Raw genomic sequence first — 22,854 nt, 5'->3', positions numbered from 1 at the left:
ATGTCAAGACGAATGATGTAGATCATATGAAATCCTGATAGTATTTCACTGGTGTCAAGATAAGAAAATATATATTCAAGCTCTACTGAAAACCTGATAAAGAATAGAAGTAAAAAAAACTTCATTACTACTATACAAAAAATATAAATACGTAAACTGCACATACACATGAAAAAAAGGGGGCATTACGCTGCAAATGTCACGAAAAGCAGTGCTAATACTGTTGCCTAAGAAACGAAAAACTAGTGAAGCCAAAGAAAAAAATGTATTGGTACATGCCCTAATTATGATTTGTGTAAAGCACCTACAACAAGATTAACCAAAACCTTGCAACGAAAATCAAATAGAAATAACTGGCAGGATGACGAAGGAACGCTCAGCCAAGGACTGCTTGTGCAACAGAATAAGTAATCGATGACCTTGAGAATCCATGTAAACCATTTATACTTGTTTGTTATGGATGAGCCAGATATATGGCTGGAGGACGAGGCAGGAAAGGCAACGAAATCCTCACTGAGTGGACCAGAAGGGAGACTGGGAAAATATAATAAATAAACAAACTTGCATAGAGAACTTTGCAGAGATTAGTACAGTACACTGACTATTCAAAGAAACTGCGGGAAGAAGTCTTAGTTGAGTAGTGGCGTTGTGATGATCCAAGAAAACAGACAGACGGTTATTTATGTGTGTTATCTTACCTTATCATACTTCCATAATTGCACCTGCAAATCATCACTCCCATGCATGTTCTCCATCACGGTAATTGTTGTGTGCTGCATGTGAAGAACTGGTAATACTGGGGAAAGAAAGAAAGAAAGAAAGCTGATCCTGATATATGGCATTTCAGGTCATATCTTGAGGGAAGGGGAAACCACGAAGTTCCTAAAAGACAGGAACGTTAATCACGAGTTTTATGTGAATTCGTAACCAACAGGATCACCACCGTAAGTTTTTGTGAGGTGAACTATATAGATTAGATTTCTCGTTAAGACATCGAAGGTTATTGTTGCTGCTGCTTCATCCATAGCCGCGTGTTGTTTCCGGGTAGCATTTTAGTTTGAGTTTAATATTCCGGGCAGACTGATGATTGCGTTGCAGGACACGACGCTCTGATGCAACAAGACGTGACGGATATGTAAAAAGATTGATTCTCTCTCTCTCTCTCTCTCTCTCTCTCTCTCTCTCTCTCTCTCTCTCTCTCTCTCTCTCTCTCTCTCTCTCTCTCTCTCTCTCTCTCTCTCTCTCTCATATGCATGTTTTGCCTTGAGAATAAGATGAACACACACACACACACACACACACACACACACACACACACACACACACACACACACACACACACACACACACACGATAGGGGGTGGGGGGATTGGGTCCAGACGCACACAGACTTGCATGTCTTTCTACGCCACCCTAAGTATAAAAATAAATGTTCTTTCATTCACTCCACACCCACCTGCAGCCACCCACTCAGTTTATGCAACACACACACACACACACACACACACACACACACACACACACACACACACACACACACACACACACACACACACACACACACACACACACACACACACACACACACACAAACAAACAAACACACACACACACACACACACACACACACACACACACACACACACACACACACACACACACACACACACACACACACACACACACACACACACTACATACACGGTGTGACACGAGTTTCTGCAGATATAGCCAGAGGTTAAAGTTCAGGTTATATTCTAAGTGGAAAAAGTTCTATGCACATAAGCATTTTGAGGCGTCGTTTAGCCGTGGCTCAAAATTCAAGAGTGGCCTGGCGACAGATACAGCGGCCGGGTCAGGTGGGCATCCATGGCGAGGATCTGAAATTGTGAATACTTCAGTCATGATTTCTACAAGATGTGGAGCTTTACAGTATACCGCATCGAGGCGAGTGACAACAGTGGACCAATACCGATTACCGATAAACATTACACAATGACAGCATGGATATAATAAATGACAAATAAAATGATAGTTTGCGTGGCACCATGTCTGCCCGAGCAAGGAGTGGATTGCTAGTCAGTCATACGCAGTTTTCCTCCGAGATTGTGACACTGAATACGTTCAGATTGTATTGCGCAACTTCAAATAAGGTGGAGTGTATGGAAAGAGTGTTTTTCCACCATGGTTACCGACTTGGCCTGGCCGTTGAATCTGTTACCAGGCCATAATTGAATTTCTTACCACAGCTAAACAGCACCTCAAAATACATGTGTGCATAGAGCATTTTCCACTTAGAGTAACCTGTACTTTAACCTCTGACAATATCCGCAGAAACTCACCTGCCGAAATGGTAATTACTCCCACCTAATTACACACACACCCTTCACTCAAAATTCAAAATTATCATGGCAACTCCAACACCAGTCTCGGAGTCCCCATCTGGGGAGGGGACCACAAATGTCCCCAGATCGAACTGCTCTTCTGGTATCAACATTAAGTGTCTTAATACCCCCCCTCAACCTTTTCTTCATTAACTTCTGCAACATTCGCGGTCTAAGATCTAATTTTTCAATCTGTAGAACACCACCTCTCCTATACTAAACCTCATCTTGTCCTCACTGAAACACAGGTGTCTGAAGCAACTGACAGTAGCCCTTTTTCTGTTCCGTCCTACTTTCTATATCCTCATTTTCTATCATCCAAAGCTGGATGTTGCATCTATGTGCGCAATGATTTAACCTGCTCTCGTGCCCACGTTCTTGAATCGTCCGAGTTTTCCACCATCTGGCTACGACTACAGAGTCACTCTCAAACTAATCCCTCAAACTACCGCCTTATTGCTTTAATTTCCTGCCTATCAAAAATCTTTTAATCTACCTTCAACAGGAAGATTCTTAAACATCTATCACTTCACAACCTTCTATGTGATCGCCAGTATGGGTTCCGTCAAGGCCGCTTTACTGGTGATCTTCTGGCTGGAGTCTTGGTCATCCTCTTTTAGAGATTTTGGTGAAACTTTTGCTATTGCCTTAGACATCAAAAGCTTTTAATAGATTCTGCCACAAAGTTTTGATTTCCAAACTACCCTCCTATGGCTTCCATCCTTCTCTCTGCAACTTCATATCAAGTTTCCTTTCAAGCCATTCTATTGCTGCTGTGGTAGACGGTCACTGTTCTTCTCTTAAATCTATTAACAGTGATGATTTTCAGGGTTCTGTCCTATCACCCACTCATTTAATATTATTCATCAATGATTTTCTAAACCAAACTTCTTGTCCTATCCACTCCTACGCTGATGATGCCATCCTGCACTTTTCCATGTCTTTTCGTAGACCTCCAAACGTTCAGGAAGTAAACAGTTCACGAAAGGAAACCACAGAACACCTGACTTCTGGTCTCTCTAAAATTTCTGATTGGGGCAGAGCAACTTTAGTATTGTTCAATGCCTCAAAATCTCAAATCCACCATTTATCAAGTCAACACAACCTTCCATACAACTTCCATCAACCTCTTCTTTAATGACACTCAACTATCCCTCTCTTCTACACTGAACACCCTCGGTCTGTCCTTTACTTATAATCTAAACTGGAAACTTCACATCTTAACTCTAGCTAAAACAGCTACTATGAATCTATGCGTTTTGAATCGTCTCTGCAGTTTTTCTCACCTCACCAAGCTGCTAACTCTGTACAGGGGTCTTATCCGCCGATGTATGGAGTATGCTTCTAATGTATGGGGTTCCACTCATACCGATCTTTGAGAGAGGGTGTAATCAAAAGCTTTTCGTCTTATTAACTCCTCTCCTCTAAGTGACTGTCTTCAGCCTCTTTCTCATCGCCACAATGTTGCATCTCTTGCTATCATCTGCCGCTATTTTCATGCTTACTGCTCCCCTGATCTTGCTAACTGCATGCCTACCCTCCTCTCGCAGCCTCGTTGCACAAGACCTTGTTCCTTCTCTCACCTCTGTTCTGTCCACCTCTTTAATGTAAGAGTTAACCAGTATTTCCAGTCATTCATCCCTTTCTTTGGTAAACTCTGGAACTCCCTGCCTGTTTCTCAGTTTCCACCTTTCTTTGACTTTCAAGACAGCTATCTGCAATTTTTTACTAACGCTTTCGATTTTGCTAGGGGACCGGCACCTCAGTGGACCTTTTTTTTTTATTGCAGTTTTGTTAGCCTTGGCTGGTGCCCCTCCTACATTAAAAAAAAATACTAACGAAGGCAATCATAACCGGCATTTATTTCTTTGAAGTTCTATCGAATTGCAGTTTTATTTATGGTTGACATGCTTGAAAGAGAGAGAGAGAGAGAGAGAGAGAGAGAGAGAGAGAGTACGTGCGTTTGAAATTTAGGTGAAATTAAGGTGCCACACCCAAGGACAGTGTTAGAGGGTGCACTTCCCGCTGTGTGCCCGCCTCCACTGGGACGCCGCTTTGGCTTAACTGCTTGTATCTAGTTCACCATGTTTTAATGCATGGTAGTCCTAGTTCTTCCTTTTTAGCACCTCTCATGGTCACTGGACACCGTGGTCTGTGTTGACCGTCGTGTGGCATGCATGGTTATTCTGATGTTCGTTTCCCTATTTAAGTAACGCCAGGTTTTGTGAATCGGATACAATGAATGGATTGGGTTCTCAATCGTTTCCTCGTCTTATCCTGACAACTTTTCACATGTGTTAGTGGAAGTTCATGAAACTATTAACCCCTTAACTGCCACTTGGTACATCTTTCCCTAATTACCAGTCACTCTGAGACATCTTTACTTGTTCTACAGCCACATCCAATCTTTGAACTGGGAAGAAATTGCAAAATGTATTTTTTTTTCATCGCTAACATTCTTGTAGATACTTAAAAAAGACTTCACCCATTGCTTCTGGTGCTACTCATTGTTGTGTGTCGCAGTGCTTTCCTAATTCTAGGATTAGTTAACAATTATTACATTTTATCAGTGAGGGACAATCATCTTGAGAACTACACTAATCGTCTTTGTGGCTTTTGAAAATAATTCTAATGAAGACCTGAAACGTTTAAGAACACAACCTAGAGAGGAAGTGGCCGGGAATCAAAGCCATGACGAGACACTTCGGGTACACGTGCTTATTAAAAGTACTTATAACGTATGGGCCTGATGGCTTCTTACAGCTTCCCTTATTTACTTATGTTCTTTTGTAAGCAATCGTGCCACAAGGATCATCCAATCTGTGAGTGAATGTTGCTCGACTTGACTCCTGCCTGTACATGTCTGTTTCATATGAATTATTCAGCATGATATGTGATCTCAGCCTCATTGCGCGTAGTTATCACGACGATTAGAATAACACCGAAGCCGAACCATGATGATGACAATAACAAAAACGCAGTAAACATCCAGTAATGTTGTAAGTGGTCTTGAAATAGAATTATGTTGTGTGTAATACATAACACAAAACAGCTATGATGATAATAACAGTAGTAGCAGTAGTAGTAGTAGTAGTAGTAGTAGTAGTAGTAGTAGTAGTAGTAGTAGTAGCACTAGTAGTAGTTAGTAGTAATAGTAGTAGTAATAATAATAATAGTAGTAAAAGTAGTAGTAATAATAATAATAACAATAATAATAATAATAATAATAATAATAATAACAACAACAACAAGAATAGCAACAACAAGAACAACAATAACAAGAACAGTGATACATTGATAATAATAATAGCAGCACCAACAACAATGAAACAAATTATTCGCTAACGTTAATAATTCAACTTGTCATGTATTACACTGAGTTGAATTGACTGAAAACAGCAATGTGTGTTTGCCATTCGTAGTACCAGCACCATTAGTTGTAGCAGTAGTAGGTAGTAGTAGGAGTGGTAGTAGTAGTAGTGGTGGTATAGTGGTAGTTCTAGGAGTAAGAGGAGCATCAGCAGTAATTGTAGTAGAACACTCATAGTCCCAAGATTATGTTAGGTTCTTAAAGGTGACCTGACGCTTCTCACTCCTGCACGTCCTCAGCTCGTGGGGGAAGGATACGTGAGAGGGAAGGAATATTTTTGAGATTTTCAGTACAGTGTAGGAATTAATTGGATTGCTGGATGGCAGTTCATTATATTTTAAATGATGCAAAAAGGTATTATACGAATGTGAAGCAAGTCTCGTGCAGGAAGGCTTGAAAAATAATGGTGAGGGAATACTTTTTTTTTTTTTTTTTTGTAAATTCATAAAATCAGAATTCACGTTAATGGAATGGAATGCGCCAAACTTACAATATAGATAGTAAATGGCTATAAAGCTGAAAAGCCGATGGCACGAGTGGAAAATAAAATTATGAAGCCTGATTTAAATCCATATCTGGGAGGCCTATTCCTGCCAAGGACACGAGGCCTCCTCTTCAAATCAATACGCGAGCGGGAGAGAGAAATAATCTAATAGATCCGAACTTCTATTAGAACTTGTTTGACAGGAAAGTAATGTAATCCTGCTGAGATACTTAAGAGCAGTTGTGGAATGATTTTCTGGAAGCGTGTCTTGCTAATATATTGAGATACTGTACGAATTTGGAGCACACTTGCCTGGCAGATGATCATAAAGCCTTCATTGAAATCATGGAAAATGATGTTTTCGAGTTCTTGCTGAAAAGTTTACTTAGAGGAAGGAAGTAGAAAGACGTAGGATGAGACTATCACTATGAAGTAAGGCTGAGATAAATTTCGATAATGGAGGGAGGGAGTGATCGATGGAACAGATCCGTCTGGGACGCAAAGATAAATAGACTTTGAAAGTAGATTGTTTTCCTGCCAGAGAAACAATATTCAATAGTGTTTCCAAAAAAAGGAAAGTTTGTGTGTGTGTGTGTGTGTGTGTGTGTGTGTGTGTGTGTGTGTGTGTGTGTGTGTGTACACACACACACACACACACACACACACACACACACACACACACACACACACACACACACACACACACACGTAATCAATACGCTCTTGATACTTCAAAGGTAAATTAGAATATCAGTGAAGCCTTTCACGGATGTCGATCAGGATTCCCGTGACAACCACAACAGGCCGCCAGTGGAACCCGCTTTAGGGGAATAAATAAATAGTAATCGAGATGATTTGGGATGATGGATGATCGAAGGTATTCGAATTCTGGGAAACAGAAAACTGCGAGATGGAATAGTTCAGTATTGAGACTGACACTGAATCGGAGTGAGGGAGCAGATGGTATATGTAATGTTGTGTCGAAGGTACGAGTACATAACATTGATGTATGTGCTGCAGTATATGTGATGTGCCGAAAGCATATTGCTTAGATGTGTACGTATAGGAGTAGAAATATTATAATGAAGTCATCAAAGCATCAAAATAAGCTCGGTTATAGAGATTTGGTTGCGGATTGTCGGTGTTTCCTGCCTCGACCTCAAGGCTGACGGTCGGAACGTGCCTTGAATACTTAACAGAGCACGTAACGAGACACTCTTGATTTTGAGGAGCTGTTGAACTTGCACCTCAAAAGTGTTATTTAGGCATGAAAAACTAGAGTTTAAGACGATGGTTTAATTCAACCATCCCTAAGCTCTGTTACAGAAGTGGAGTGACAGTAATTCAAATAAAGGTAACAATGGCAGTATTGATGACACTGTTGGGAATGGGTGTGAAGCGTAGTGCCCATGTACTTACTTACGTGGCAGTAATGTTAATGAAGATAATGTCAAACATAGGTCAGAAAGCAGCACACTTGCCTTGATGAATTTCTAAGTAATCGCAGTTGCCCTTAGCAGTGTTACAACAGTGTAGGACAGTGGCGACATCTGGCATCTTTATCGGATAGATATTTCTTTATGTATCTGTTTATGTAACAGATAGTTTATTCAAATTATACTCCAGAGATGTCAGTTTTTAATCCAGTGAAAATAATAAATAGATTTAATCCTTAGAAAAATTATCTGTATCTCAAACAATGAAGTATTGGGAAACAAAACTATCGTTCATATTGTATTATGGCTCCGTTGCGCTTACTGTTATAAATCTGAGATGTTAAAATAATATCTAGAGGAATTATGTTTTTCCTCTTCTACAGAAAGCTGGGAAACATGTAGAAATAACTGTTTCGTAGTGAACTTGTTTCTATTGTTAATTATCTTCAATGCCAATTATTATTTGCCTACACTTACAACGTCACAATGAATGACGTCATGCAGAGCGGCGAGAATCTTGCTTTAAAAACAAAAAATCAATATGATTTAATCCAAGCATTTTTTCTAGATCAGGGGTTCTTAACCTTCAGTGGACTACAGGTTAAGAACCTTTTTATCTAGAATGTGACAGCGCTACGCGTAACATTTGTACAATGGACATTGACTGGATCAAGTAAAACACCTGGGCACTGTAAACTTTTAAGGAAACACATCCAAGTCCTGCCTGCTTTACAACACCACTCCTCTCGACGGCGTGGTTGCTTCCTGACGTCATCCATATTATTTTGAACGTTTTGAACAGTGGTATGTGCTCGCCTCACACTGCCCGTTTCGCACGTCCCTCTGGGGACGGATCACGTCATTGTGACGTCACTGCTTCGACGGGAAAATTAATCGTAGCTGCCAAATATCCTTCCGTGAGACGGAGCGCTGTTGCTGTTGTTCCATAAATGGTGGCAACAGCGTTCCGTCTCTCGGAAGGATATTTGGCAGCTCCGATTAATTTTCCCGTCGACGCCCCGGCAGTGTGAAGCGAGCCTCGTAGTGCTTCGGATTTCAGGTCAACAATCCACCTTAACATCAATATTGGGAAAAATAAAAGAACCATTATTAAAGAAACATTGTTTCTTTCATCAAATCTAGCCACATTCCTCAACATTATGTCAAGATTATGACCTAACTGGTTCGTTGAATACTGCGTGGCCGGACATTCATAAATATTTAGTGAAGGAAATTGTTGGTGCGATTCATTGATTTTGGGATAAGTTCGCATCGTAAGTAACGGACTAAAGTTGCTCTAGTATTTCCTAAGTAACTGTTAGCCCTTGGTCAACAGAATTTAGCCTTAGAGCACACTTGGCTGTAGTGTTGGCCTATATTTAGACTGTCATTTTATGCATATTTGTGAATGAGGATTTCTGAATCCTTTAAATTAATGACATAAGATGGTGCTGCACTGTTTCTAGTTTTCGTGCGTGAATTGTAATTGTGTTGAACTCATAGAAATACCTTCTTTGGGATGTGTTACATATCAGAAAGATTGGCGAAGAGAGAAAAAAAGATAAAATAGAAAATAAGCCGGCCAAAGCAAGAGTCAAAAAGATTGTCCAGTGTATGCAGTCTTGATAGTCCTCTCTTGTAACAAGATTGTTAATACCCAATATACAGGATAGTTTAATTACATCTCCCTTAATATTCAATACAGATTTGGCTCCTTAACTATACAACATATACAAAGAGGAATTTTAAGCGATGAAGATGGTTACAGACGAATCTCATTGGCCTAGAAATTGTTAGAATATTGGTATCTAGTTAATTAATACACTTGCATTTGATCTGTACTTGAGTAGGAAATGAAACTCAGGTGTTCACAGTTTCCAGTACATTAATTCTCACACATTATGCATATATATTAACTCACCCCACACACACACACACACACACACACACACACACACACACACACACACACACACACACACACACACACAACAGAGAGAGAGAGAGAGAGAGAGAGAGAGAGAGAGAGAGAGAGAGAGAGAGAGAGAGAGAGAGAGAGAGAGAGAGAGAGAGAGAGAGAGAGATTCTAGACAAATATAGTAGAGCAGAAAGGTTAAAACTCGGCCAAGGCAGAGTATTGCAGAGTCTGCCAGGAAGGAGGAAAAGAACGGGAAGAGTAAACACAAAAGGAGAACTGAATAACAAGTCTTGCATAGTGGACGATATAATACTGCTCCGTTACTCGAGAAAGATGTGAATATTGTTGAAAGGAGTAACAAGTCTACCCACTACCTGCAGGGCGCACCAGGTAACACAATACAGCTTGTTAGGAATACAGGGAGCTACACATGAGACTCCCTCGTGACGGCATTCGGCTGCGTAGTGTTGTCCAAAAGTAGTAATGACGTACAAAAACAGGATCTGGCAGTTTTTTTTCCATTTGGTTCTTTTGCTGGAGTCTTTGTGGATCTCTTGATGTAAAGCTGCTCATTGCCCCATAGATTGATTTCTACTCGATTTATCGTCATGAAATTTATTGGACTTTGCCGCGACATCAATATTTGGGCATTTGTACATAATTTTCTACGTGATTGTGTTCCTTTTATTTCATTTATTTGGTGTTATACTTGAAATTTCTTTGGTATCTGTTTAAATCTCTCTCTCTCTCTCTCTCTCTCTCTCTCTCTCTCTCTCTCTCTCTCTCTCTCTCTCTCTCTCTCTCTCTCTCTCTCTCTCTCTCTCTCTCTCTGAAGCAGTGCTTTTATACAATGAAGATTTGTCATGCACTAAGGCTATTAATAAGCTGCACATTAAATTCAATTTTACTTGGTGTTTGGTTGAGTCATGTCGTGGGAGGAAGCAGATGTGACGATAAGGAAGGAAGGAGAGAGAGAGAGAGAGAGGGAGAGAGAGAGAGAGAGAGAGAGAGAGAGAGGATGGGGGGATGGCACGTGTGGGGAGGAGCTGCGGGTGTCGTCACTGCCTGCAAGGACACGGTGACTGGCCCAATAGATGTGCAACACTTGTCCTTTGTTGCTCTAAAGCTGGCGAGAAAGACTCGTCCACACCACACCTGTGCTGCACACCTGCGCAATGACGATTAACATTATCAATATTTTCTCTTTACTCATAAATCCCGAAGCTGAAAGAAAAAAAGAGAACCGTATTTCACTCAAAGCAAGAACCTTCAACACCTGTGTATCCTTTAGAACCTTCCCTTCATATCTCACTTCGAAAAAGGACGTGCTTATTTCCAAACGTCAGTCTCTTGCGCAGGATGCTCAGGAAATACTGTGACCGCACCAGCTCCTCCAAGGCTTAGTTCATCTTTGCGTGAGTTCCCTACAGGTCTCTCTATGCATCTCTGCTGCTGTCAGGTTCTTGCCCTCCTTCCCTTTCTCACCACCGGCTGCAGCCTGCACACAACTCGTATCGATATCCTATAACGACTCGCAACACAATGGATGCCTTTGGATAATAAATGAATTGTTGTGGGTGTGACGAGAATTGTTGAAGGTTTAATTTTGGATGCATTATTAACACGGTTTTCTTTTGTACACTAGAATGAAGAATTCTGGCACTTCCATTGCTTTCTATTGTTACAGACGCGGTATTACTACTGCTACAACTACTACCACCACAACCACCACTACTTCTACTAATACTACTACTGCTCCTGCTGGTACTGATGGTGATAAAAGTATTAGTAATTGTCGTAGTAGTAGTAGTAGTAGTAGTAGTATATAATAGTATATAATAATAATAATAATAATAATAATAATAATAATAATAATAATAATAATAATAATAATAATAATGTGAAAAAACAAAACAGTACGCATAGCTTTTGTTTTCATATAAGATGCCAGCATCAGTACCCACATCATTCTTCTCCTTCTAAGAAAATGTCAATGTGGACGGTGCCTTTTCTCACGCAGTAGTGGTTGCGTGATGCAACCTTCTAAAAATAAACAATCTAAAATATGAGAGGAAGGAAATAATCGTTGACTTCTAGGATATGTGTATGTGTGTGTGTGTGTATGTGTGTGTGTGTGTGTGTGTGTGTGTGTGTGTGTGTGACAGAGAGAGAGAGAGAGAGAGAGAGAGAGAGAGAGAGAGAGAGAGAGAGAGAGAGTGTGTTACCCAGGCAGTCCCACCGCTTCGCTGAATATGCCATAGCAACTCACTTCTTGTGTGTGTGTGTGTGTGTGTGTGTGTGTGTGTGTGTGTGTGTGTGTCTGTCTGTCTGTCTGTCTGTCTGTCTGTCTGTCTGTATGTGTGTATGTATATTTCTTTGTGTGTATGTGTGTGTAAGAGACAGACAGACAGACAGACAGACAGACAGACACGGAATAACGGAGCCAGACAAAAACAATGTCAGGAACTTGAATATATATGAACATTTACATCTAAGAATATGTGGATGCATGAGATACTGCGTAGATGTGTGTGTGTGTGTGTGTGTGTGTGTGTGTGTGTGTGTGTGTAGGTATATGTGTCACAACCCATCCAGTGTAGCCAGGCAGACAAACTACGTGCTACATCTGCCGGTCTTTTCTTTACGGGTACAAAAGACGGTGACGAATGTGTATGTATAGATCCGTCAGTGCGCGAGAGCAGGAAGGTGAAGGTGCTGAACGCTGTGTCAGGTCCTCGCGGTATCTAAGGTCAGGGGTCGCCTACTGAAGGAGGGAGAACGAGGCAAGGAGCGAGAGAAAGGAGTGAAGTGAAGAAGAGAGAGAGAGAGAGAGAGAGAGAGAGAGAGAGAGAGAGAGAGAGAGAGAGAGAGAGAGAGAGAGAGAGAGAGAGAGAGAGAGAGAGAGAGAGAGAGAGTTTAATGCGAAGGAAAGGAATGAAGTGAAGTAAATTGAGAGAGAGACAGTTTAATGCGGAAAATTTGGTAAGTGCAAGAGTAAACAGTACAAAACAAGCAGAAAAAAAAAAAAAAAAGAGATAGGGAGGGTGTGCAGCAGAGGAGGGACAGCGGTAAAGGATAAAGCATTAAGACTTACTTCCGGCTAGGTAGACTTAGAGTATATTATTAATCGTGTCCTCGCGTGTTGTGAATGTCTTGCATTAATGGACTGTCTCACAAATAATCGTACTAGCAAACAGACATCAAGCTTCCAGGCGCAGATCGACGGCACAAGCAAGAGAGAGAGAGAGAGAGAGAGAGAGAGAGAGGCGTGCGGACGACTGAACGTAGGACAGACACAGATAAGTAGACAGGCAGATAGACAGATAGACAGACAGACAGAAGGAAAGACATTGTACCGGACTAAACAAGGAAGTGCACACACACACACACACACACACACACACACACACACACACATGAATCTTATAGCCTCGACTATACAGAACTGTACCTCGCGTGTTCCTGTAATTAACACCCCCTCCTCGCCCCCCATCCCCCAGTCCACTCTTCCCTCCTCCCCCTCCCAAACGTAGTTACCCGCTTATCCTGGTAGTCAAGTGCTGGCTCACTAGCCTCGTTCCCCCCTCACTCCAGCACCTTTGCAAGAGACGGCACAGCGTGTGACATGTGCGACCGATGAGCGACAAATCCAACCAATCTTGAATCTAATAATACGAGTGGAGGGCTGAAGGAGAATCCATTCCAAATTCTGATGGCAGGAGTGATATTGCGAGAGGGACAGGCTGAATTGGGACGCTGGAAGTGGATGGAATGTGTCAAAAATCGAGACGAGGGTGTAGTTTTCGTATGAGTGACGTGTGTGTGTGTGTGTGTGTCTGTGTGTGTGTGTGTGTGTGTGTGTGTGGGCTGGTAGCGTTCTGTTAGTTATTACGATTCAGGTAGATTCAGCTGCGTTAATCTATTCAATCCACTGCCTCCTCTCTGCACGAGCTGTTCTTGTTTCTCATCAGCCGTGGAGACTCGCCCCGCTCTGAGTGGTTATTTTTATCTTGCAGGATTATCACGCCACCTGGCTTTTCCCTTCTTATCTCCTGCGTGCTTGTCCCCCGTAATTGCTTGTCTCTAGTGCCTTGTTTACGAGTATCTTATTCGCTGGCGTGCCCTCCTTCCCACCTACCTTAGCACCCTCTCTTCTCCTCTGGATCCCTTTAGCTTTATTAGTAGTCATGCTTGTCCTACCATTGGCACCCGAAGAACCTCACGCTCCCACCTCCGGGAGTCTCGCGTTCCCGCAACCGAGTGACCACACGCCGCCTCTTACAACCAGTTTTGTTGCCGGCAGCCAATCGATGAACGGGAAAGTGCGCGTGGTGGAAGCTGATTGGTCGCCTCCCCTGTGTCGGCTGAAGAGGTGCCAGGGTGCAATTTTCCTTTGACACGACACCCCGCGGGGCCGACATGTAAACGTTAAATATTTAAGTTCCTCTCCCACTCTACTCTCGCCACGTCTCTGCTGCATGTATTTTTTACGCGTTTTTTTTTTTTTTTTTTTCTTTTTGCATGAACTGAATGTTTACTTGTGACCTATGATCATGTATATGGCGATGGCGTCTCCATTGCGATTGTAGGGTTCCTCTGACTTATCGCCTTCTAAAGAACATGATGAAGACCAATATTCACGTGCATGGAGCATGTTGGAGGGAAATTAGGCCGCTTGACACGACACGAGACACGCGCCGCGACTATTCATTGGACGCTGCGGAAACAGAATGGTGTTCTCTTGAAGCGAGGCATCCAGGTTGGAAGTGAGTTTGCGGCAGAAGAAGGAAAGTGCGAAGGAGAGGAAAGGGAAGTTGTGAATAAATGAGACGAAATAGGGCGTGTGTGTAGGGTGTGATGAAATATTGACAGCAGTGCACGAGGGAGAGGACAAGAGGTATACCCGAGTATGGCATAAACCTTGGGGAGGGTGGGGCGAAGGGGAGGGCTTGCCACCTGGGTGTCCGTCGTCAGGTGAAGTAATCGATAAGACGCTACGATGCACTTGTTATCACCGGCTGAGCGGCGCGACTCGCAGGACCCCTCCGCATATGATCGATGACGACGCACTCAGTGTTTGTCCCTTATTTTCCCTCTTCCCTTTTCTTCCGATACAGCATTCCCCGTGAACGCCTCGCTGGGTTGTCAGAGTGTACTGTTGTGTACGCTAATGCTGCAGGCTTGATTTTGTGAACCGTAAATAGCGAACACTGACTGGCGGAGTTACTATTGTTTCTCTGCTGACCCACGTTACCCCGCGGGAATCTCGCTTGTCTTTATTCTAAAAGAAGTATATGTTCCTCTGTGGAATAATTGAAGAGCAAGGTTTGGTCGTGGTCCTCCTAGCCTCCGATAACCCGAATTCCTCCAACCTTGTATTTTCCTCACGTTTTAATGTTTGCGTTTAATTGTATCTCGATCAGAACATGGAATGCATCACAAAGGCTATGAAACAGAAATATACTGTGTTTTAGGGCACAGTAGAGTGGCGTACCCATCTACTGTAAAGGTTTGGCATGTTGATTGCGTTCCAGCCTCGCTCTTTTTCTAATTCTTTATCATTCCCCACAGATGGTGTTTCCTGTTCCAGCACCGGCTGTTCGACGTGGTTTCCAGGTACAGTGCAATTTTTATTATTTACATTTTCAATACAACTACACCGCCACTCCGTGACGTGAAATATCCGAACGCTACAGCGGGAGCCCGTTCGTTATGTGCTTTTCGGAAAGTTGATCGGAGGCACCTAACTCAGCGGCTTTGTCGGTCTTTTTCACGGCAGCATATTTCACTTTCTGGCGCACACTGCAGCGAAGGCAGTTTCCGCAACAGTGCGATATGATGCTGTGTGTATTGTGTCTGGGGAATGTAACCCATGGAGTCTTTGTCCTGGAGAGGCAGGAGGGAGGAGGGAGGAGTCAGTCAGTACATGGCTTCTCTCCAACCTGCCGACATTTATGCGTAGTTTCACTTCTCCCTCTATCAGCACGTTGTGTCGCATCAAGTCAGGCAGCGGAGGGAAATATTAGATTAATCTGGAATAACAGAGAGACTGAAAACAGATAGCCAGCGGCAAGTAATGATAAAAATGAGCCAGGAAGTTGTTAGTGGATGTAAAAAAGAAGAAAAAAAGAGCTTAATGTCGAGGAAGAAGAGAAGAGGGGAAGGGGGAGCGGGAGGGGAGAGATTAGAACAGCTAAAAATGTACGTGCTGTACCAACTAACAGACAGTGAGAAGAATTATCAGCACGCCACGAGGGGAACTGCGACACTGGGGAATTCAGATTCATAGCCATCACACACTTGCCTCGTTGTAGACTTCCTCGGAGGGCAATAATGAACACTGTGCTGTCTCCTTCAACACTGTCACATCTACAGGAGGATTATAGTCTTAATACCATACGCTCCTCTACTGCCGCCATCAGCATGTGTACTATGGCAGCAGTCTGTTATTCCCGGCTGAGTCCAAAGCTCTGAAATTTGAACGTGTTGTCTTTTATTCCATCTGGCGATACGATTTATTCATTTGAACTCGGCTGTGGATATCGCGTGATGTGAATTTAATCCTTGTCTTCAATTTGAGAGTGGTTTGTGTGTGTGTGTGTGTGTGTGTATGTGTGTATGTGTGTGTGTGTGTGTGTGTGTGAGTGTGGGTGGCTGGGTGGGGGAGAGAGAGAGAGAGAGAGAGAGAGAGAGAGAGAGAGAGAGAGAGAGAGAGAGAGAGAGAGAGAGACGGACGAACATAGACGAGCGACAGAGAATAATTGAGAAGAACAGATACCAGGAGAGAGAGAGAGAGAGAGAGAGAGAGAGAGAGAGAGAGAGAGAGAGAGAGAGAGAGAGAGAGATTTGTGGTTGTGTTGCGGGGAACGCGATGGTGGGGGGAAGAGTAAGAGCAGCGTGAAAGTTTAGACGCTTGACTGACGTAACCTATTGTCGTGAATGATGCCACACTAACTTTTCATGGATCGTCTAAATTAGCCGCTGAGTTCATAGACATGCTTTCGAAGGCTTGTGCTGACGCGGCTGAGGAAGAAGCATCGGGGAGTATGGAAGTGCTGTGGGTTATTGATGACGTAAATATGTAAATAGCGAACTGGCAAAGGTTCAGTGATGCCATGATGGACAGCTGGTGTCGTCAGGGTGAGGCCGAGAAATTGTGTTAATGTTGCAGGAGTGAGTCAAGAAAACTGAAATGTAAGTTGTAAGCATGTGTTTAAGTTTAAAAGATATTTACATGTGTGTGGGGGCGGTTGTAATGATGATAATTACCTTTGCTTGGGAATGTTCTCACCTTTACTTCCTTTTCATTCGTTCTTTGCTAGATTTTCACTTCATGTTTCTCTGTCTCTGTTGAAACTTTAAATTTTTAAGGGTGTCTGCTTCTCTACCTGCTTATGAACTTTGTACTTTTTGAGTGTATTCTTCTCTACCTCATTTAAAAAGTTGTATTTTTTATTTCATGCCCCTCTACCTCTCTGAAAACTTTGTAGATTTTTGAAGTTGTGCTCTCTCTCTCTCTCTCTCTCTCTCTCTCTCTCTCTCTCTCTCTCTCTCTCTCTCTCTCTCTCTCTCTCTCTCTTTTTCACCATTTTTTTTTCTTGTACGTAGATTCAGTGTACCATAGTCAGTTCTTACTTAACTTTGTTCTTTAAGTGAATTTTGTTCTTTGTACCAAGGTCAATTCTCTTTATTCTTTTGTTCTTGTAAAGTAAATCGGTTTATTGTACCAAAGCCAGAATCCATTCCATGCTATGAGCTTTATATAACTTTTTGAGGCTCCTAATAAAAGCCCAGTCTTATTATATTTTTTTTTTTATTCTTTTTCATATGAACTGCTATGGCTTAAGAGGTAAAACGTATCTCTCTCTCTCTCTCTCTCTCTCTCTCTCTCTCTCTCTCTCTCTCTCTCTCTCTCTCTCTCTCTCTCTCTCTCTCTCTCTTTATCTATCTATCTATATCTCTGAGAATCTCCGTTATCTTTCTTTCGTCTAAGCGTGCGTTACACATTATCTTCATTCGTTATCTCTTCCGTTGTTGATGCATGTCAGACACTCTCAGAGAACATCGTTGCGCAAAACACACCACGTGGTAGTGGACGAAATACAAGTCTGTCCGTCCTCACAGTACAAGACGCGACACTCCTCTCTCACGTCTTTCATCCTCCCACTGTGTATGAGTGTTGGCCGTAATTTACTGTGCCGGTGACTTGATTTCCGTGGAAATAACAGCATCATTTTATTCTCTCAGTCCAAAAAGTGTTTGTCCGGACGCCACTAATTAAGGAAATGGCGCCTTCCTGCATGTAATTCTAGCCGTGCAACCTGACATTAGCAGTTTAGTCCCATGGAAATCAGTTTTCATGTCCATCTAAACATGCGACAACATAATCGGAAAAGTTCACGTGCCTTCCTCTGTTAAGTTACCCAATCTCTCTCTTATCTGCTTCTGTGTTTAGGTAACGAGTCATGCCACATCCTAGGATGGAGCGTATCTGGGACTTAATCTCCGTCTGAGCCCTTTAAGTCATTCGTCCAGCCGCCGCCGCCGCCGCGTCCCTCACGAGTGCAAAGACAAGACACGCTCGCTAGCTTGCACCGAGTCCGAGTTGTCTGGCGGGCTTCAGTGGAGGAACTCATTTGCCCTTTGTTACTGTCTCGCTGTTGTCAGAATTCTGCAGAAGATTTTCACATTTCCAGACGCGCCGCGTTTCGTATAAAAAAGTGTAATATGGAAGAGATGAAGGGATGCTGTAAAGGCGCCTTGCATGTTGCTCTTTCATACATAGCTCGCACGAGTGCATAATTAAAAATAAAGAAGTTATGATTAAATTTCACTTTGTTGAAGTCATGAAACAGGAACCTGGCGCTTGGATGAAGGAGGAAGAGAGAAAGAGGAAAAAACATGCATTATGTGTTGTTCTATTTAATAACCTTTCTGCAGCCTTAACATCACGGCGGCAGACATCGCTCGACACAGAATACAAGGCGGCTGTCCCCCCAATAAGCGGTGCTGGAAGGGGGGGAAAGAGTCCAGCCTGCGGCGGTGCAGGAGTGCTCATGGAGTGTTCCTGGCCTTGACCTTTCGTGTGTGTGTGTGTAACAACTTAACTTTGGATCGCCGTCACTCTTTGTTTCCCTTTCTCTCTATGAGCAGTTTAACTGTTATTGCTTTACATGTAATGCTAAAACTGATTATTATTTCTTGTTTCGAAAATCATGAGGAATAGAAGCAGCAGCAGTAGTAGTAATAATAAAAGTGGTAGTAATAGTAGTAGTTGTAGTAGTAGTAATAGTAGTAGTAGTACTTGCAATACTACCTCTGCAACTACTACTACTACTACTACTACTACTACTACTACTACTACTACTACTACTACTACTACTTGTTGTTGTTGTTGTTGTTGTTGTTGTAGAAACGTTATCAGTCACTCCATTTATTTTCGCTATACGAGTATATTATAAACAAGAAGGTTGAATACTAATGTATATGAAGCGCTACTGGAATCGTATAAATGGATGAAGCGAGAAAAGTATACAGTAATCCATAATACTTACAAACATTATCTCACAATCTATGAGGATCGTACCTCTGATCCCAGGGTTTATAAATGTCCTAAGAAAAACAATGTATAAAAATTTGCCTTTAAACTTTTAGTTGCAGTTAATGGTCGTGATTTCACGTAACAGAAACATGAATGTGTATTTTAGCTTCAGGAGATAAGAATGTATACAAACAGCTTTCTTTCACATTAGGTACTTGTGTGATGCAGTGATACACCAGCATCAGCAAGAATACTAGTAGCAATGGACGTGTCTTTCATTCTCCGCACTGGCAGCTCATAATTGTGAAGGCTGTAACTGTAAAAGTAACGTACGATTAAACTGTACATTTTGATTCACCGAGCAAAAATAAAACTGAGCATCTCGTATACGAAATTCAACATATAAATTGTCTTATAACAGGCTTATATTATACGAGAAGCAGCATTGGTAGTAGTAGTAGTAGTAGTAGTAGTAGTAGTAGTAGTAGTAGTAGCAATAGTAGTAGTAGTAATAGTGGTAGTAGTAGTAGTAGTAGTAGTAGTAGTAGTAGTAGTAGTAGTAGCAGCAGCAGCAGCAGCAGCAGCAGCAGCAGCAGCAGCAGCAGCAGCAGCAGTAGCAGCAGCAGTAGCAGCAGCAGCAGCAGTAGTAGTAGTACTAGTAGTAATAGTGGTAGTGGTAGTGATAGTGGTGGTGGTAGTGATAGTAGTAGTATAGTAGTAGTAGTAGTAGTAGTAGTAATAGTAGTAGTAGTAGTAGTAGTAGTAGTAGTAGTAGTAGTAGTGGTGGTAATATATCAGCTTCATACCCTCACAGCCGTCACATTGTCTTTCCTGCATCAAACAAAGGAGGTCAATGACAGGAAACAGGAGTCAGTGATGGCCCGGAAAGAGTAGAGTGACTGTCACCACCACAACACCCAACAGACAACAAAGGTTGACACTACGGACGGCCGCCAGAACCTGATGCCCGGAGCCAAGTGAGATAGCAATGCCTTAATGTCTTCCATCCATCCCCGGCAGTTATCACACGAGGCATCTCAATACACGCCTGTTACGAGTAGATGCGCGTGAAACTATCTTGAGTGTGCATCATGGAATAAACAGACTCAAGGACGCTACTCCTCCTTCCCGGTAATATAGCCAGAGACGCTTCTTTCCATTGTAAGAATCACTGCCAACCAAGACTCGCCAGAACCCCTAGCAAGTTATAAGAAGCATTGTAGTTGCTCAGAAAATAGCTATGTGGTAGGTTTAGACAGGAAACGATAGACAAGAGAAAGCAGGATATCTCTGTAGGCCTAATGTCTTCTGTAGAGGGAATGTAGAAGGCAAAATAATGAAATTCTCGTCCAGATAAGAACAAGACCTCAATATAACGACAAAAGCGAGAGGAGGAGTGCGGGAACATGGTACAGTAAAGTGTGTGTGTGTGTGTGTGTGTGTGTGTGTGTGTGTGTGTATAAGTGTTATGCACGGAAATTATTCGATGCCATAATTTTTGATATCAGCGTCTGCGTCATTACAGGTGGCAGCGTGGCGTGGCGTGGCGTGGCTTGGCTTGGCGTGGCGGGTGACGCCCTCTACACTGCAGTACTGTCTTCTCCTGCTGGTGGCGGAAAGACGAGAGGTGTGCATTTGTTGCTTTGGGCACCCATTCGCTGCCTCACTCAGGGACACCTCGTTGTCACCACATTGGGCAATTCTTTCGGCGCCACCTCAGTCCTCGCCGCCTTACAATACAGCCTTATCAACCCTATCTTGAAATATACGTTTGTTCTCATAAACAGTACATATATAGTTATCTTATCATCGTGATAAATGGCTCTTGTCTGATAGGCTATCGCTGGAGCCGTCCGATTACCCCCGTATGCGCTTTCCCTGTGATAACACTGGAGCCAGGGAGTCGCAACCGTGTCTGAGCACTTTTGTTGAAGGAGAACACCTGGTGGCTGGGAGGCGCCGATCACGTGGCTCCACTTGACAACCACCATCCTTAATGCTGTTCGAGAGAGAGAGAGAGAGAGATTGTTATGAGCCTCCTAGACAGTAATCACCAAAAGACAAGCAAGCAATCAGATAGACAAAATAAAATTCTCCCTTGCAACACCGCCATACCTGTCGACCTGATTTCGTTTGATGCTGTCACGAATTACACAAGACATTCCTCATCTCGGGCAGTATTTGCAGCGCCCTTTCTCTCCTCAGTCCGACAGGTGGTTCCTACATTTCATTGCATAATCATAGAAGCAAACTATAAACTTTTCACAGAATGCTAAAATCAGGTGACTAAGCGAAATCAAGCCATTTGTAATCTGACCGCGCTCAAGATACTGGGGAAACTCACAGCTGCACGAAGGAGCACGCTAACAGTGGTGATGAGGGAGAAGTATGTCTGTTAATTAGCATGAAGAATCGTGTAACCTCTCAGTAAAGAAACAGCGCCTCCACGGAAAAGTAACTGAAGGCTACGGAGTTCTCGGAGGAATCCCCAAGACTGAATGCATTAGGGGACTTAACACTGGGAATTCACCTGTTGGAGTTCACGGACAAGACGCGAGATATCACCAAGAACAGATGGAACCAACGAATATTTATTCCCTCGTGATAGTCAAAGATAATACACTGAACTTCCTTGACAAGGCGTGTGGAGTGCAACAAACTCATTAATAAAGGTATTTATACTTATTTATGCACCAAACTGACGTAAAGGTGCGGCAGCATGCAATTTAGGAGCCTCATAACGAACCTTTAAGTCTTTCTGATCTGTGCTTCAGTTCGCAAGGAATAAAGGGCAGTATGTTGTGGATAATGTGAGGCGATGTGAAGTGCGTGCAGAAAGTTGCAGAGACATTTAAATTCACACAACTTTTCAACAATGGAGTGAATCAGAGGAGGGCTGTGCTGAAGATTCTTATGATGATGGTGATGACTGATAACTATGATATGAGATTAAGGAGATGACGATAATGATAAGGAGGAGGGAGAATAGTTGCCTAAAGTCATCAGTACGAGTGGTGCATTCTAGTGAATTAAATACTTCTTTTGTGAAATCATTAAAGTCTTTCCTCGGATTTTAAAACAATAAAATTCTATATAAACTATGCTTCTCTACTGATGAGTTTGTTCAGATCAGCGTGAGTATCGAAGGTTCTGTCAGTATCGAGCGGGGAGGAAATATGAGCTACGAGCACGTCATGAATGATCAATGAGGAAGGAGGAACGCCAAACATGTATTTTGTTGTAAAGTCCATCTTAGTGACACGCGAGAGACTACTTACCATGATGAAGAAAAGACTGATAGTTACATTAGATTATTTAATAGCATTTTCATAACTCCCTCAGAGACTCGGAGACTTGGTACGAAAAACGTTTCACAAAACTACATGAATGAAAGGAATTCAATCTCTCTAACTCTCCTGAACCTTTCAAGGTGATCGCAAGCACTCTCCATACGACTCCCATGCACAACACGCTCTGTTGGCTTCATATCATCAGTGCGTTGACACATATCATTAGTGCGTAGGCAGTGAGGATTTTCATGAGCAGAAACCTTATATTATTATTACACATTTGAATTAAACAGCTCAGAAGCTCTACAAAAATGGGTAAAACGTGTCTCCTTGATTGGAAATATCAACTGATATTAGCTTTATATTTATAAAGCAACTCTTTTATGGCAAATGATTGAGACGCACATAGCCATTACGATATTGAATTCTCC

The 22,854-nt window shown here is 42.5% G+C and overlaps 1 protein-coding gene across 4 annotated transcripts in view; it reads left to right on the top strand.

Annotated features, from left to right (window-relative positions):
* LOC135099955 (uncharacterized) overlaps positions 1 to 20,928 on the top strand; it is a 216,848-nt gene extending 195,920 nt beyond the window's left edge. For all 4 annotated transcript variants that reach the window (XR_010268461.1, XR_010268460.1, XM_064002698.1 and 1 more), the window contains 2 exons: positions 15,164 to 15,208; positions 20,659 to 20,928. Coding sequence is in view for 2 of the 4 variants with exons in the window: in XM_064002698.1 (XP_063858768.1) it covers positions 15,164 to 15,208; positions 20,659 to 20,707 (94 nt within the window). In the remaining 2 variants the exon portion in view is untranslated. The remainder of the gene's footprint in view (positions 1 to 15,163; positions 15,209 to 20,658) is intronic.
* Positions 20,929 to 22,854: the final 1,926 nt, after the last annotated feature.

Source organism: Scylla paramamosain, chromosome 4, assembly GCF_035594125.1.
Source record: "Scylla paramamosain isolate STU-SP2022 chromosome 4, ASM3559412v1, whole genome shotgun sequence".
In the NCBI taxonomy this organism is placed as follows: domain Eukaryota; kingdom Metazoa; phylum Arthropoda; class Malacostraca; order Decapoda; family Portunidae; genus Scylla; species Scylla paramamosain.
This window is presented reverse-complemented; position numbering and strand designations above follow the sequence as displayed.